The 16094-nt window shown below is 50.3% G+C and overlaps 1 protein-coding gene across 2 annotated transcripts in view; it reads right to left on the reverse strand.

Moving 5' to 3' along the window:
- Positions 1-16094, reverse strand: part of EPOR (erythropoietin receptor) — a 272782-nt gene that overhangs the window by 39148 nt on the left and 217540 nt on the right. For both annotated transcript variants that reach the window (XM_085600545.1, XM_085600544.1), the window contains exon 6: positions 7743-7830. In XM_085600545.1, coding sequence (XP_085456671.1) covers positions 7743-7830 — 88 coding nt within the window. The remainder of the gene's footprint in view (positions 1-7742; positions 7831-16094) is intronic.

The following is a 16094-nucleotide window of genomic DNA, read 5'->3' on the forward strand; positions in this document are numbered from 1 at the left end:
GTGGTCTGTAACATATTCGAATAGGGAACAGGCAGTGGTAATGGTTTACATGGCTCTATTTTTCCATCTGTGTATCAAAGTTGGTACACATTAATTGCTATTCTTACACAAAACGATGGTAGACTATAGTTGCCCCAGTCATTGCAAACCGTTCTGCAGTACTGAGACACTGAAATCCTAATTTATTCAAGTTATTCAATTAGACTACTTTTTTTTTAACATTTGATTGCAGACAGCTCCAGCAGTCTGTTCTGAGCACTAATGAAATCAAAACATGGTCAATACATGGTCTCGTCATATCACACATGGTTACACTGTGCCATTGACTTTGCATTAAGTCATTAATGATGTGAATAATGAAAGTCAGGATTTACAAAGAAATGGTTGCAGAAATCATATATGATATTAGATTGAACGTTATTTTTTGATTTGGAGTGAATATTAATGCAGTAGGTCGCAATTTGCAACTCACTCTAATTGGAAGCAATCCCAGGGACGATGACATACTAGGTTAAGCAGGCCACCATGTCTGGAATTGCATCTCGATAAATAAATCTTATTTTTACTGCAGCCCATTTCCTTAAAAGAAACGGGGTTGCTCTAAAAAAAAGTTTTTTTTTAAATCTATTCTTGTTTAAGAATTAGCAGTGGTCTCCTGGACAGCTGCCTACTCTCTAGCAAACCATTTTTAGGTCTCGCTGAGTCAGCGCGCATGCACTGCTCGGAGAGACTTTAGTAGGTGAGTTTTCAAAGTGCTACCCACATGGTTTGGCTGGCTACAAGCTTGAGTGCACGATGGCGTGCACGTGCACAGCTGCTCCCCGCATTCCCCCCTCCCTTCTCGCCCAGCCCTTTGATGCTCTGCTCGCATCTCCCTCCTCCCTTTTCATCAGTTTAATTGTGGCTCCTCTGCTCCTCGCATTCACCCCTCCTTTCTCGCCCAGCCATTTGATGCTCTGCTCGCATCTCCCTTCTCCCTTTTTGTCACTTTCATTCTGGCTCCTTTTCGTCAGTTTCATTCTGGCTCCTTGCATTCCCCTCTGCTCCTCGCATTCCACCCCTCCCTTCTCACCCAGCCCTTTGATGCTCTGCTCGCATCTCCCTCCTCCCTTTTCGTCACTTTCATTCTGGCTCCTTTTCGTCAGTTTCACTCTGGCTCCTCTGCTCCTCGCATTCCCCTCTGCTCCTCGCATTCCCCCCTCCCTTCTCGGCCAGCCCTTTGATGCTTATAACATTGTGTTTCATTTAGGGCATTAAACATAAAGGAGCACTGGCAACGCTGATAAAATGGATTTCATTTTGAGTAGTGACTAAAACTAACCACACACACACACACAACCACAGGCACACACACAAGCACACACACAACCACACACACAACCACACACACAACCATACACAATAACACACACACAACCACACACACACACAACCACACACAATAACACACACCCACACACAATAACACACACAACTAAACACACAACCACAACTAAACACACAACCACAACAAGCCACAAGCACCCACCCACACACACAACCACAACCACTCAGAACCACACCCACAACCACACACAACCACACACACACACACAACCACATACAAGCACACACACACAACCACACACACAACCACACACAACCACTCACACACACACCCACAACCACACATACACACCCACAACCACACACACAACCACACCTACAATCACACACACAACCACACACAACCACAAACACACACAACCCCCACAACCACACACACACCTACACAACCACACACACACACAACCACGCACACAATAACACACAACCACAACTACACACAACCACACGCAACCACACACACAACCACACACACACACAACCACACACACCCACAACTACACACACACAAGCACACACACAATCACACACACATATAACTACAATCACACACAACCACACACATCCAGAACAACACACACACAACCCCCCACCCCCCACAACCACACCCACACACTTAACCACACACACAACCACAACTACACACAACCACAAACACACACACAACCACAAACACACACACATCCACACACAACCACACACACACACAACCACACACAAACACACACAAAACCACAAACAAACACAACCACTCACACACACAACCACACACACACACAACCACACACACACAACTACACACACACAATAACACACAACCACACACGGCCACAACTACACACAACCACCCACAACCACACACACACAACCACACACACACACAACCACACACAACCACCACACACAAACAACCACACACAACCACACACACACAACCACACCCACAACCACCAACAACCACACACACACACACAACCACACACACACAACCACAATCACACACACAACCACACACACAACCACACACACCCACAACTAAACACACACAACCACAAGCACACACACACAACCACACACACATAACTACAATCACACACAACCACAACCACACATGACCAGAGCCACAAACACACAACCACACACCCCCACACATATCCCCCCACACACACACCCACACACACACACAACCACACACAACCACCCACAACCACACACACACACAAAACCACAAACAAACACAACCAGAACCACTCACACAACCACCCACTGCCACACACACAACCACACACAACCACACCCACACACAACCACACACACACACCAACAAACACACAACCATACACACACAACCACACACACACACACAATAACACAGACACACAACTACACACACAACCACACAAACAACCACTCACAACCACAAACACACACACACAGAACCACACACACAGAACCACACACACAACCACACACACAACCACACACACACACACCCACAGCCACACTCAACCACACCCACACACAACCACACACACAACCACAAGCACACACACAACCACACACACAACCACACACACACAACCACAACTCCACACACAACCACACACACAACCACCTCCACACCCCCCACACACACAACCACACACACACAACCACACACACACTACCACAATCACACACAATCACACACAACCACACACAACCACAACTACACACACAACCACAACTACACACAACCACAAACACACAACTACAACCACACACACACACAACCAGACACACAAGCACACACACAACCACAACCATTCATACACACAACCACACACAGCTACAACCACACACAACCACAGCCACACACACACACACAACCACACACAACACCCACACACAACCACAAACACACAACCACACACACAACCACAAACACACACACACGCAACCATACACACAACCACACCCACACACAACCACACACACAACCACAAGCACACACAACCACACACACAACCACAACTACACACACAACCACAAACACACACACAACCACACACACACAACCACACACACATCCACGCACAACCACAAGCGCACACACACAACCACACACACACAGAACCACACACATAACCACAAACACACACACACACATCACACACAACCACACACAAACAACCACAGCCACAACCACACACAAACAACAACACACACAATCACACACACAACCACACCCACACACCCACAACCACACCCAACCACAAGCACACACAACCACACACACAACTACAATCAACCACACACAATAACACACACAACCACAACCACACACACACAATAGTTGCATAACTAAATACTTATAAGGTCCCAAAAGCGAGACCTATTGGCTATGCCAATGCTTGTTATGATTCACAAAAGGGTAGAAGCCCTAAAGGGACCCCTTCCCTTTTGTGAATGCACTACTGCACCAACTTGGAAAGCGGTACTTTTTCAATGTTTTGCTACCGGATTACAGTCTCAAAACATTGATACAACTCATACATATACTCGGTATTTAGAAGGGATAGCTACAACATGCCCCCACAAAATATCAAACATTTACCAACTTCTCAAATGGGATTATTATATTCAAAAACGCAATGTAACTGTCACAAACACAGAATCAGAGTGTTTGCAACAATTACAATTCTTATTACATCTGTCCTGTAGTTTCTACATTAATGTTCTACTTCATAATTCCACCTGCATGGAATAATGATGTCATCCTGGGCCTTCTTTGTGTATTACAGGCATACATTCCTTTCATGCTCATGTGACATCAAAATAATACAATCCGTGTGTGTTGCTTTTACCATTGCATGATAACAATTAATACAATTTTTCTCTTCTGCCTTCCTTTTTCCTATTGAAAAATGCTTCTATCTTGTGCCAGGACCAGAAAGTGTTTTCACAAATCTGAAAATGTAAAGGTCAGTGGCCAGTTTCTTGGTAATACCACAAGATGCAGTGTAGTGGGAGAGAATGTGTATATGAGGCAAACCAAAATTCATGATAAATTACCTCCCTTTCAGCTCGAAGCCTAGGTTTGCTAACAACATCTTGGGGCCATTCAGAAAGCCTCCCTGGAAATGCATTCCATCGATTGCTTAACATTGGCTTGGTGGTTAGTGATTTTTTTGCTTTCTATTTGCTCGTTTTATTTGTTTTAGGCTGTTCAGCTTCAGTTTGTCCCTTCCTTTGAACCCTATTTACTGTATTGTTCCACCAGTACTGAATTTCTCTAAACAGGCCTTTAAATGTTGTTCTTCTCTGTTCACATTTGCTGTGCATTCAAAGACAGAGGTCAAATGTCTCTCAGGGAGCTGGGGTTTACTTTTCTTTCTCTGACTTCAAAGTGAGAGGATTTATGTGACATCCTCCTCGGTGAACCCATGTCAGACAGAAAGGCTGTAGAATGTGATTTCTTTCCAGCTGGCTACTCTGGGTGTGCTGTACGAAGTTATTTTGTTTTCTAGCATAAAACATTTAAATGTCTGTAAACGAACTGTGCAGATATTTCAGAATATGGAAAGCACAAATGAAGCCATTTTTTGGGTAATTCCAAAGTGCCAGGGAAACAAATATTTTAATACGACCAAAAGAAATCAATACACTAGGTAATGCCAATTCAACAAATCATTTTTTGTCAGCTGTGTACTTTTTTTTTTTAGTAACACTGTAAGTCTGTTCAAATGTAATGGTCATTTCAATTGAAGATGTGTTGTCTGTAATGGAAGTGTGCTACAACACCATGCATATTTCACTCTACCCCACTTCATTGTGCTCTGTACCAGTCCACGACACTGCACACTACTCTGTACCACTCCACATGATGCCACTCCACTCAACTCCACATCAGTGCACTCTACATGTACCACTCCACTCTACGCCACTTCACTTAACGCCTCTCTACACCACTCTACGCTAATGCATTCTACCCCACACTACTCTACTGTGCACCGCTGCACTCTTCACGACTGCACTCTATGTCAATCCATTTTAAACCATTCTAATATACTCTGCACCACTGCACACTACGACACTGCACTCTACAACACTCTATGCCACTGCACTGTACTCCACTTCACTGTACTCTGAAACAATCTACTCTATGCCACTCTAATCAACTCTGCGCCATACCACTCCATTCTACGCCCCCAGCAATCTTCCCTGCGCCACTCCACTCTACCCCACTCCACGCCACTGTACTTTATGCCACTGCACTCCACGCCACAGCACTCTATGCCAATGCACTCTACACCACTTTACACACAATCAATACACTCTACACCACTGCACTCTACACCAGTCTTCTCTGCTGCAGCACGGCACTGTACATCACTATACTCTACTCTGCATCACTCTACTGTACGCCACTCTACACCATTGCTCTCTACGTCACTTTACTCTACACCACTCTATGCCACTGCACTCTATACCATTGCACTCTAAAACACTCTACTATGCAACACTGCACCCTCTGACACTGAACTCTACACCACTCTACTATCCGCCACAGTTTTCTACTCTACACAACTATACTCTACTGGACTTTGTGCCAATGCATTCTATGCCAATACATTCTATGTCATTATATTCTATGCCACAACACTCTATGCCACTCTACTCTACTGTGCACCACTGCACTCTATGACACTGCTCTCTACGTCACTTCACTCTATGTCTCTCTACTCTACACCACTCTACTTTATGTCAGTGCACTCTGCCACACTCTACTATGCCCCACTGCACTCTACACCACTGCACCAATATACTCTGTATCACTCTGCACCACTGCACTCTACATAACTGCACTCTTTGTCACTCCACTCAGACACTCTGCAAGATTGCACTCTAAGTCACTGAACTCAAGGCCACTCTACTATATGCCACTCTACGCTCTGCCACTACACTCTTATGTCACTACACTTTACTCTACACCACTCAACTCTACTCCACTCTACTGCACTATAATCTATACTGCACCACTGCACTCTTCTACACAACTCTATTCTATACCACTGCACTCTACACTATACCATTCCACTCTACCGTGCACCACTCCACTCTATGCCGCTTCCCTCTACTCTGAAACAATATACTCTACGCCACTGCACTCTATACCACTGCATTCTGTGCCACTCTACTCCATTGCACTCTATGCCATTGCAATCTACTGTGCACCACTCTGCTCTACACCACTGCATTTTACGCCAATGAACTCTACACCACTTTACTTAAAGCCAATGCACTCTACGCCAATCTACTCTGCCACTGTACTTCACATTACTTCACTATAGTACTCTCTACAATACTCCACTCCACGGTACTCCACTCTATGACGCTGTACTCCATTACACTCTACTCCACTCTGCTTCACACTTTGGCACTTCACTCTATAACACTCTACTCCACTCTATGCAACTCTACGACACGACTCTACTCTACGACGCTTTACGCAGCTCCCTCTACACCACTCCATGCCACTATACTCCACTCTGTTTTACAAAACACTACTCCATTGACTCTATGCCACTCCACTCTGGCACTCTATGCCACCCCACTATGCACTACTTGGCTCTACAACACTCTATTCCACTCTATGCTCTTTCACTCTCCTGCACTACTTCACTCTATGCCACTCCACTCTACAACAGTCTCTACTCTGCTGTACGTCACTCTACTCCAATCTACACAACACCCTCTAAGCCACTCCACCCTGCTCTACACCACTCCACGACACTCTATGCCACTCCTCTCTACAATACTCTACTCCACTCTATGCCAGTCAACTCCACTCTGTGCCAGTCAACTCTACTCCACTGCACATTCTTCATCTCTTACACTCTACTCCCTCCATGATATTCCATAACACTCTACACCATTCCAGTCTATTACGCTTCACTTCACTCCACTCAACTTTACTCTGCGCCACTCTACGACTCTTCACGCCACTCCACAACATTCCGTTCTATTCCAGTTTATGACACTCCACTCCACTCTCCTTTACCCCACTAACTTTTATCCATGTTCAACAGCAGCCACGCTAGTGAACAACATGGCTAAAACATATTGGCAAAGCCAATAGCTGTTGCAAAAGCTAGACCTATTGGCTTTGCCAATGCTTCTTTAAATCATTTTAGCAGCTGGATTTCCAGCATACACTAATCAATACATCAGTGCATTGGACTGTTCAGCTTCAGGTTTTTGTGATCTACGAGCACAACAGTTGGTGTTTGGAGAGTACAGACTTGGCCCCAGAAATTATCATAAGATCAGCAGACAGTACTCCTGCAGGGATCCTATGCAGCACTGCATCTTACCTGCGATGGCTGAGGAAGAGGATGGCAGATATGAGCACCAAACTCAGGGCTACGGTTGATGCCACCACCAACGGCATGGGGTCCAAGTCTGCAAGGCAAAACATGGAAGTTCACAGACCGAACAGTTCTGAGCAAGGGCTGTGACAGAAGGGCTGAAAAACAGCAGAAATTAATAAAATAGGAGTAAAGAGTTGACTCAGGAGGTCTGACAAGCCAGTGAGCAAAAACCTTAAACATGTGGATCCAGGAATGGGCTTAGCTGGTTTGAAATGCCGTTTAGGCGTCAGACATCCTGAGCAGGGAAGGAAGACCAAGAGACTATTGCATGTGAAGAGGGTGAAGGGTGCATAAAAGGTGTTAAAGTGGAAATATAATTAAGGGATGAAAGAGGAAATGGGAGGCGAATAAATGAAAGGGAGATGAATGATGGTACTGTGGTGGATAAGCAACACACACTATCTTATTGGGAAGTTTTAAATAATTAGATTAATAATATATTTTCATATTTACTGCCTAATCTGTGCGTAGCCCCCTGGCAAGACTAATAGACTCCTATGGTCAAAACTGGAGAACCCCAGCAGTTTTCGAATTGAATGGAAGAAGTCACAGACTGGATGAGGAACAATGATCCTATCCTAAATGGGGATAAATTACAAGTATGTGTCTTTGGCAATTCATCCTTATGGTCACAAATGAGGTGGCAACCTAAATTAGGGACTTCTCTAATTCAAGTTAACGGGTCAGAAATGTAGGAATCAGATATGATTATGAGCAAGCCTTAAACCTCAAATGATAAAGCTTGTCTCTACATGTATGCGCCAAGAGCATCATCTGAAAGATTCTCCCCTCTCTGCCTACCTTTTTGAGGGATGTGGTGGTTCAAGCCATAATGCTATCTCGATTAGATCATTGCAGCTCTATTGGTTGGTCTCCTTAAGTATCTAACAGGCAATGTACCAATAGTCCAGAATGTGTGGCAAGCATGGTTCTTGGAATAAACTGCCAAACTTCAGTTTCGTACCACCTTTGCCAGCTTCATTGGCAAACCACTGTCAAGAAGGAGCCTTTTTAAGTTGCTATACCACAAAGCGTTGTATGACAGAAGAACGGACAATCGCATGTCCTCCGTTTCTGTCCGCCATATACCAACCAGAGTGCTGACATCAACCTCCCAAAACCTATGCTATGCCAAGATTTTAAAATAAAAAAACACCGGATTAGAGGAAGATCAATAGCAGTAATCACTGCTAAGGACTGGAACGCCATACCTATTTCAATAAGGACACAAAAAAGTCTCCTCGTCTTCCTCAAACAACTGATGGCATAGTTATACAGTCTCAAATTGTGAAGACGTCCTTGCTTGCCTCTCTGTCTGTAGCACAGATGCTTATTCAGGGATAGGGTATTCTAGAAGAGCCGGGATACCTCTGGCCGAGGGCATATTTCGTGCTATATAAATGACATATTCATTCATTTATTCATTATCCATTTTTTAATTGAGGAAAGTTACATAAATTAGTAGAGGCACATAGAATCACCACAGATAAGTGGGCCTCCCTAGTATTCTTAAAAATTGGATCTTATTTTATTATCTTAAACATTACAATATATCCACCTATGTGTGAGGTCCCCCAAAAAATAGTTGTCATTTTTATTTAAAAAATGATCTGGTAAGGAAAACATACCAGTGGGAGGCTACATTTTCATATTAATTGATTCTAAATCATTCAAACGCCGACTTTTATTCCCCACCTCTGCCTTTAATCCCTTCACTCCCAAAAAACACGGCAAGGGTGCATTACCTTATCATATAAGACGACTCCTATGAGGTTTGTAGGTGCTCCACTGTTCCAGAAAGTAAAAAGTACCAGTTGAGCAGTTCAGTGCAATACAAAGCTCGCAGTCCTATCCAATTAACAACTTTTCAATTATTCTACCAGCTTAATGGAGAGTAGGGTACGTTGCATATTAATTCAAAGAAGGTATGCATTTATTTAGTGTGCATTTATTTTTGTGTTTCATAAAGCGCATAAACGACCATCAGAGCGTTGTACATGGAGAGATTTGAAAAGGGTTACAATATAGTAAGTATCTTAGGGCCATATGTATCAAAGGGTTTTACCCATTCTGTGTCTATGGGAAAATGTGTTCATACATATGGCCCTTAGTCATTTAAGATTTGCTGTATATACATAAGGTTCCAAGAGTAAGGTCTCTAACAATTTTGTACAATAACTAATATGGATAATTATAGTTACAAGTGAGTTATCATGTATAAAGTTCAAAGAGTAAGGTATAAAACAACAGTATACAATAACAAATCTGTGAATGTCAGTTTCAGAGTAGTTCTCTTAGGCCACAAATGTGGCCTAATCTTGAACAGTCTGAATGAGGTAATTGTTCTCGTTGAGGATGGAAGGGAGTTCCATACTTTAGGAGAATATCTGGTGAAAGAGCAGCATTGAGTTTTCCTTTTTTTGCATCTGGCAGGTTCTAGTATGAGGGAATTAGCATTTCTGGATTCTCTTCCACATCCTGAAAGCTTGAATCTTTTCGTCAAGTATTTTGAACCAGAGTGACCTACGACATGTGCCTGTTAACAGTCTTGCTGCTGCATTTATTGTCACTTTCTGTTGGAGCCGGCCTCGTGGCGTGGTCCTGTTCCCCCTCGCCAAGCCGCACGAGGTCCCCTGCACCTCGGGGTTCCTCCATTTTGGATTGTACGTGACTCTGCGCACCAGCCTACGTGACCCCGCTCACCCGGCCTCGGCCCCAGCAAGCCCCGACATCAAGACACCAACAACTGGCCAGGGGGTACCACGTGAACACTTCCCCACTCCCGGCGGAGGGCAGTATCGATGGGACCCCCAACCGTCCTCCCACACCTAGGTGCGATCGCCCCACTGCTCTCCTGGGCCTGGCGCCTCTCCTGCTGAGCATATGGCCGCTCCCAACCCGGCCTCTCCGCCCCTCCGGGCACAAGGGTCCGGACATCAAAGGGCTCCAGACCTATATCTGGGGCGACCCTGCAACAGGACAGCAGTTGTATCCCGGAGTCAAGAGCCCTGCTGATCGGATCGCAGCTGACCCTACGGAGAAAGACTCATCCTGGAACCACGCTCTGAGCCCTGCTGACTACGTCGCGGCTCCACCGTGCTTAAAGACCTTCACGAACCCTTGGGGCCCTGCTGACGCTGTCGCGGCCCGACCTTGTTGAACTTGCCATCAGAGCCCGGCTGACCTCGTCGCGGCTCGACCGAAGCGGACCTACCACCGGAGCCCTGCTGACTGTGTCACGGCTCGACCCAAGCGGAACTACCACCCGAGCCCTGCAGACCCCGTCGCGGCTCTCCACATCCGAGCTGCTTTGAGACCAGCACCTGCCGCTCCGGTTCCCGGAGCCACCTTCGGCCTAACGCAAGGTCTGGCGCAGAGCTTCCCCGTACCAGGCTGGTACTAAGACTGTCCCGCTACCCTGTCCCTACAAAGACATTGAGACTCTTTCTGGATCTCTCGATCCCCCTGTAAATATTTCGAATGTGCTACTATTGATAAAGTACCTAGATAAGCAACTGATACGGAGTCCTGTGTGGTGGTGTTACTGGGCCTAGTACGAGCATAGGAGAAAGACCTCTCCTAGGAGGCTTCTCAGCAGCGCTCGGCTATAACTTTGCGGTAGGAAGGTGCCCCGGAGTGGGCCCCCTGACTCCCCGGTGGTCCTCCCTCCAACATTTGGTGGCCAGCGACGGGATCCGAGCCAGACGCAATCGTACAGGCAAGTAACGCACCCGCTGCCTAACCAGACGGAAAAAGAAAGAGAACCATGAGCAGCCAAGAAACAACCGTGGCCGCAACCTTCCAGCAAGAAAGGTTGGAAGAATACACCCACAAAGAATTGAAACAATTCTGCAAGGACAAAGGGATCCCAACCACAGGATTGGGCACCAAGGAAGAAATGCAGAAAGCCCTGAAAGCCTGGGCAGAATCCAAGGCCACTCCACCCCAAGGCGAAGGGACCTCGGCCCGGTACGAAAACCTGCCGCCGACCATGACCCCGGCAGATGGGGGACGAAGCATCCCGGAAGCCGGCCTATCCCACGAAGAAATGCGAGAACGGGAGAGGGTCCGGACACACGAATTGGAACTCGCACGACTCCGGCTGGACGGTGAACTCCTGCTGGCGGAGAAAAACTTGGCCTTGGAGCAACTATGGCTGCAGGAGGAAATCGAAGAAAAGAAACGGCATCGAGAACTAGAAGAGAAACGGCTAACCCTCGAGCACGAGAGGGGCCTCAAGGAACTCGAACTGAAATCCAAAACGGGGGAGACCAGCACCCCCGGATCCCGGGACGCTCTGCCACTGACCGAGCCAAAGGTTCATATCCCCAAGGATGTCGTCAAGGAGTACTATAAAAACGACGACATCCAGCAATGGTTCCGAGCATACGAGGTAGCCATGACCTCCCATCGGGTACCCCGGAAGGATTGAGGTGCCGGCCTATGGGGGAGGTTCCTCAGCGAGGGCCGGGATACCCTGCTGCAACTCCCCGACGCGGTGATGACCTCGTACGACCACATGAAAGAGGCCCTACTCACCCGCTACGGACTATCAGCCGAGATGTACCGGCAGCGCTTCCGGGACTGCAAGAAGCTCCACGGTACCACATGGGTCGAATACGTGGACTTCTTCAGCAGAGCCTTTGAAGGGTGGATAAGAGGGAGCAAGGTCACCTCGTACAACGAACTGTTCGACCTCATTGTCTGGGAGCACCTCGCCAACAACTGCTTTGTCGAACTAAGGCAACACCTCCTTGACAGCAAACTGACCGAGCCCCGGAAGCTCGCCGCCGAAGCCGACTGATGGGTCAACACCCGGGTCCCCCGGAACCCCGTGGGGGACTACCAACGGAGTACCACGGGACCTCCTCGCCAGCGGGGCGGAGGAGGAGGGTCCCACCGCAGTCGAGAATTCCCGGCCGGGCCGCCCCGAAGCCCGCCGCGAGGCCAAGCCGCCAACCACACGTCCCCGACCCTGGTCCGTAGGGGGACCCCCATCGCCAGGCCTGGACCCCGACCAACAGTGACCTGCTTCGGCTGCCAACAGACAGGCCACTATGCGAGCGAACCGGCCTGCCCCGTGAACCGACGAAACGGGGCCGCTGGGCCCCCTCCCCGACAAATAGCCGCCGCAGCCCTGGGGGAAGGAGAAGAAGAGGAGGAAAACCGCGACGTCGGGTCCCCCGAGTGGGAACCGGCTGCCATGTCACTCGTAGGCCTGGGCACCCGAGAAATGGTGCCCCGAGCTCCCATCCCGAGCAACACCCAGAAGTACCAGCAGTGGGTCACCATCAATGGGCAACGGGCCGAAGCCCTCCGTGACACTGGGGCCAGTGTGACCGCTGTCCGCTGCCACCTGGTGACCCCCGAACAGATCCTGCCGCATGTCCTATGCCCTGTCCGGACCGCGGACAACACCGAAAGCATGTGCCGGATGGCCCGGATCCCCTTCGAGTGGGGAGGAGTGTCAGGCACCCTGAAAGTAACTGTCCGCGACGACGCTCCAGTGGACTGCCTCCTGGGGAACGACCTGGAGAGCTCCCCCTGGGCCCAGGTGGAGCGCCGAGAGCATCTGGGGATGCTAGGGCTGCCCGAATGGGCCTGCGCCACCACCCGGTCCATGACCGCCCAACCAGCCGCTGCAGCGGCACACGTCGAGCCTGCGGGTCCAGAACTGCCACCCTCCTCTGGCACGGAGGAGCCTGACGATGAGGCCGGGCCATCCGAACTTTCCCCCGACGAGGCCGCCTCCCTCAGCGAGATCCCCGAGCTGGCCCAGTGGCGCCACGACGGGGGCCCCACCCGCGAACAGTTCCAACAAGAACAGAAGGCCTGCCCGTCCCTCGAGGGGGCCCGACAGCAAGCGGCCGCCCAGGCCACGGGGGACCCCACGGGAACCCACTGGATCTATTGGGACAATGACTTGTTATATAGCGAACAGAAAGTCGCCGAACTAGGAGCCGGCCGTGTGTTGGTGGTTCCCCTCCGATTCCGAGAGTTCCTCCTGAACCTGGCGCATGACGTGCCCCTCGCCGGACACCTCGGGCGAGACAAGACCTACAGCCGCTTAGTGACCCATTTTTTATTGGCCCCGAATGCGGAGAGACGTGGACCACCACTGCCGGTCCTGCCAGACCTGCCAGACCTGCCAAGCCAGCGGGAAGACTGGGGGTCGAGTCAAGGCCCCCCTCCAACCATTTCCAGCCGTCCACACCCCGTTCGAACGGGTAGGGATCGACATCGTGGGGCCCCTCGACCCCCGAACCGCCCTGGGCCACCGCTTCATCCTGGTACTGGTCGACCACGCCACCCGATACCCAGAGGCCATTCCCCTCCGAACTGTGACAGCTCCAGTGGTGGGCCGGGCCCTGATTGGCATCTTCTTCAGGGTGGGGTTCCCCCGAGAAGTGGTGAGCGACAGGGGTACGAACTTCATCTCGAAATACATGAGATCCCTCTGGCAACAGTGTGGGGTCACCTACAAGTTCACCACCCCTTACCACCCCCAGGGGAACGGACTGGTCGAGCGGTTCAACAGAACCTTGAAAGGAATGATCAAGGGCCTGGAAGAGCCCCTGAGGAGGAGATGGGACGTCCTGCTGCCATGCCACCTGTTCGCCTATCGAGAGGTTCCACAGAAATCCCTGGGCTTCAGCCCCTTCGAACTGTTGTATGGGCACCCCGTCCGAGGGCCCCTCAGCCTGGTCAAAGAGGGCTGGGAGGCGAGCGTCCAAGATGCCCCCCCCCCCGACGTCTACAGGTACCTCTTGACCCTGCGGAACCAGACTCGGAAGTTCCGGGCCCTGGCAAAAGCCAACCTCGAAGCCAGCCAAGAAGACATGAAACGCTGGTATGACGAAAATGCCTCGACCATCGAGTTCGAGCCGGGCCAGCAAGTCTGGGTCATGTTGTCAGTGGACCCCTGCGCCCTTCAGGACAGATGGACCGGGCCCTTCAAGGTGGTTGATAAGAAGAGCCCCGTCACCTACTTGGTCGACATGGAGTCCCCAAGGAACCCCCTCCGGGTCCTACACGCCAACCGGCTCAAGCCCCACTTTGCCCGAACCGAACTAAGCCTGCTGCTGGCTACCGACGATGGGGGCGAAAGCGACTCCGAGCCCCTACCCGACCCCCTGGGGTCCTCGGACCAAGACGGCTCCATGGAGGGCGTCAAACTCTCCACCACCCTGACCCCAGAACAGCGCCATGACTGCCGGCAGCTGCTGCAACCCTTCGCTGCCCTCTTCTCTCTCACGCCCGGGGTGACCCCCTGGTGCGTCCACGACGTGGATACCGGGGACAGCCCCCCTGTGCGACACCGCGCCTACAGAGTGCCCGACCGGGTCCGAGCCTGCATACAAACGGAGGTCTCCAAGATGCTCGCCCTCGGAGTCATCGAGCCATCCGACAGCCCGTGGGCCAGCCCTGTGGTCTTGGTGCCGAAGGCCGCCGCCCCCAGCACCCCCCCGGAACTCAGATTTTGTGTGGACTACAGGGGCCTAAACGCAGTCACCAAGACCGATGCCCACCCCCTGCCACGGGCAGACGAGCTGATCGACCGCTTAGGGGCCGCCCGCTACCTAAGCACTTTTGATCTCACCGCTGGGTACTGGCAGATCAGGCTCACCCCCGGCGCCCAGGAACGATCCGCCTTCTCCACCCCCGATGGGCACTACCACTTTCGGGTGATGCCCTTCGGTATGAAGAACACCCCAGCGACCTTCCAGAGACTGGTGAACAAGGTCCTGGCCGGACTAGAAGCCTTCAGCGCGGCCTACTTAGACGACATTGCAGTCTTCAGCAACCACTGGGCCGCGCACCTAGGACACCTCAGAGAAGTCCTGGCCGCTCTCCAAAGGGCCGGTCTCACGATTAAGGCCAGCAAGTGCCAGATCGGTCAAGGATCAGTGACCTATCTGGGCCATCAGGTGGGGAGTGGCCAGGTGGCGCCCCTCCAGTTGAAGGTCGATGCCATCCAGGCGTGGGTGCCCCCCGCCACCCAAACAGCTGTCCGGGCCTTCTTAGGCTTCACGGGCTACTACCGGCGATTTATCAAAGACTATGGCAGTATTGTGGGCCCCCTCACGGAGCTCACTTCCAAAAAGCAGCCCAAGACGGTGCACTGGACACCCCGCTGTCAGACCGCTTTTGAAACCCTCAAGGCGGCAATGTGCGCTGCCCCTGTACTACAGGCCCCTGACTACGGCAAGGAATTCGTGGTTCAGACAGATGCCTCGGAGTACGGGGTTGGGGCGGTCCTCTCCCAGATGGACACCGAGGGCCTCGACAGACCTG

Source organism: Triturus cristatus, chromosome 4_2, assembly GCF_964204655.1.
Source record: "Triturus cristatus chromosome 4_2, aTriCri1.1, whole genome shotgun sequence".
NCBI lineage: Eukaryota > Metazoa > Chordata > Amphibia > Caudata > Salamandridae > Triturus > Triturus cristatus.